Raw genomic sequence first — 2,651 nt, 5'->3', positions numbered from 1 at the left:
ACCAGGACTTGGCGTCTTGGCGTTTGCATTTGCAGAAACGGTATCGATAAATTCCACCCTCCGCCCCCCCCCCCTTGCTGCTCGGAGGATCCCGTTCGGGTTTGCGGTCCCAAACACCCGGGCGAGCGCTGCGCGAGGGAGCCGCGGCACCGCCCCTGGCACCGGTGTGGCACCCCCGGCAGTTCTGTCACCCCCGGCAGCCCTGTCACCCCTGGCCCCGGTGTGTCACCCCGGCAGCCCTGTCACCCCTGGCCCCGGTGTGTCACCCCGGCAGCCCTGTGGCCGTCTGTAGCCCTGTGGCCGTCTGTAGCCCTGTGGCCGGTGCCCCCCCCGCTGTCCCCTCAGGCTCGGCCGGGGCGGGGCGGCGCGTGCCTGCGCCCCGCCCCGCCCCCTCCCCCCCCCGTTGCCTCCCGGCACGAGCCGCGCCTTCCCGCCCCCCCCCCCGCGCTTCCTCTCCGGCGCGCGCCGATTAGCATAATAAAGCCGCCCCTTTCTCCCCCGCCGGCCAATGGGAGCCCGGGAGGTTCCCTCGCGGGCTATAAGTAGCGCGGGCCGCGCTGCCGTCGCCTCAGAGCGCTCAGGGCTGTTGTCAGAAGGAGCCGCCTATCGAGCAGCTGACGGAGCCGCCGCGCTGTGGGGACTCGCTGCCATGACTCTGGAGGAGATCCACGGACAGCAGCCTGCGCCCGTGGGCCACGACTGGTACGTGCGGGTGGCGGTGGGCCGTGGCGGGGGGCAGCGCGCAGCGGGCGGTCTCGGGGTGGCGGTGGTGGCGGCGCCGCGCTGACCCTGTGCCTTCTCCCGGTCCGCAGGATGCAGGGTGCCGGCACGGCCCTCCACGAGCTGCTGGTGTCGGCGCAGCGCCGAGGCTGCCTCACCGCCGGCGTCTACGAGTCGGCCAAGCTGATGAATGTGTAAGTAGAGCGGCGGGACCGGGGGAATGTGCTCAGTCGGGGGTGGCCGGCGCCGGCCGCGGGGCTCATCGAGACGCCGCTTCCCTCTTACAGCGACCCTGACAACGTCGCGTTCTGCGTGCTGGCCGCGGACCAGGAGGACGAGGGGGACATCGCCCTGCAGATCCACTTCACTCTGATCCAAGCCTTCTGCTGCGAGAACGACATCGACATCGTGCGGGTGAACGACGTGGCCAAGCTGGCGGCCATCGTGGGGCCCAGCGAGGAGTCCGGGGAGCCGCGGGACCTGCACTGCATCCTCATCACGGTGGGTGTCCCGCGGGAGGCCAGCGCTGTCCCCCCGCCGCTGCCGGGCTCGGCACCGCACGGCGACAGCCTGTCGGGGGCGGCCCCTTCGCCCGCGGCTGGTGGTCGAGTCCTCTTCTGGGCACAGAAAGGGCGCTTGGCACACAGTCAGTCAGCTGAGCAGTAGTAGTAGTAGGAGGCAGCACTTCTCGTAACTGTGGGTTTCCTCCGTTGTCCACAAGGGCAACATCTCTGCTTCCTGCCTTGTCTGTGTCAGGACAGAAACTGTCTGGAAGTGCCTGGCGTCCTAAGCTAATGCTTCTGTAAATATTATGCTGACCTCAGCTAGCGGGCAGCACTCATGGTGTGCAACTTTTTTTCTTCACAGAACCCGAGTGAAGAAGGCTGGAAGGACCCAGCTCTTGAAAACCTGAACTTGTTTTGTGAAGAGAGCCGAAATGTCAATGACTGGGTGCCAACCATCACCCTGCCCGAGTGATGGTGACCCGGTGCACTGGGGAGGCTGAAACCTTTGTTGCATTCTCAACGTGGTGTGGGTTCACCAAACTGCGCAACAAGCTGCTGATTCCATGGATTAGCCTGGTCAAGAGACTGGATTGAGGTCCCTCAGACTGGCATGCAGTGGGCTCTTACAGAGGAGAAAGAGGAGAACAGCTCACCTCACCAGTGAGCCTCAGTAGGCTGCAACCATGGAGAGGCTGACATACCATGGAACTGAAAGAAGTATTGCAAGTTTGTCAGCCATGTGGAGCTGTTTCAGAAGGGAGAGAGAAAGTCGGGGGAAGTGGGCCAAAACTTTCCAGAAGGACTGGATAGAGTTCTGGAACTAGGAACTGTTGGTGCTGTCTGCAAAACACACAGGAGAAAGTTTCAATATTTGGTGGACTGCTGGGGACTGGTTACTGAGACAAATACAGAGATTCCAAAGCAGACAGACTTCAACAGGCCTCTTGGGTCACTCTGCAGAACTGGTTTAATAATGCAATAACTTTTATTGAAATATTTGCTGCTATTGAAGCTTTCATAATAAATTTTTGACAATTAATTTCTGGGAGTGTCTTGCTTGCTGGGTGGGGAAGCATGTCACTGAAATACCACTGATGCTTTGCTTGTGTGCTGTAGTCAGAGGTATACTCCACAGTAATGGAGCTATTGCTCAAATACTGTCCTGGGCTGGCTGAATGAAGTGCTGTGCTGTCCAAGTTGATAATTCAACCTTTTACCCTCTTGCAACAGCTGCTTATCGCAACAGCTTGCAAGACTGAGGAGTTGCATGCTTAATGAGCTCACTTATTGTAATAGGTGGTCTTTGTAGTCTGCTGGAGGAACACAATGCATGTTGGAAACATGGATTTTTGGAATACAGACCTCCAGTAAATTGCATCATTAGTTCTTAAATATGACTTAGATGCATTTAGAGCTGACGTGTTT

At 59.6% G+C, this 2,651-nt stretch overlaps 1 protein-coding gene across 1 annotated transcript; it reads left to right on the top strand.

Moving 5' to 3' along the window:
- The first annotated feature begins 493 nt into the window (after positions 1 to 493).
- GADD45G (growth arrest and DNA damage inducible gamma) lies at positions 494 to 2,265 on the top strand. The gene is made up of 4 exons (XM_064643103.1): positions 494 to 702; positions 813 to 914; positions 1,008 to 1,221; positions 1,588 to 2,265. The coding sequence occupies exons 1-4, from the start codon at positions 509 to 511 to the stop codon at positions 1,696 to 1,698; spliced, it is 621 nt and encodes a 206-aa protein (XP_064499173.1). The 5' UTR covers positions 494 to 508; the 3' UTR covers positions 1,699 to 2,265.
- Positions 2,266 to 2,651: the final 386 nt, after the last annotated feature.

The sequence above is a fragment of the Pseudopipra pipra genome, chromosome Z, assembly GCF_036250125.1.
Source record: "Pseudopipra pipra isolate bDixPip1 chromosome Z, bDixPip1.hap1, whole genome shotgun sequence".
NCBI classification, from domain to species: Eukaryota; Metazoa; Chordata; class Aves; order Passeriformes; family Pipridae; genus Pseudopipra; species Pseudopipra pipra.
Note: the sequence above shows the minus strand (reverse complement) of the source record. Positions and strands in the feature narration are given on the sequence as shown.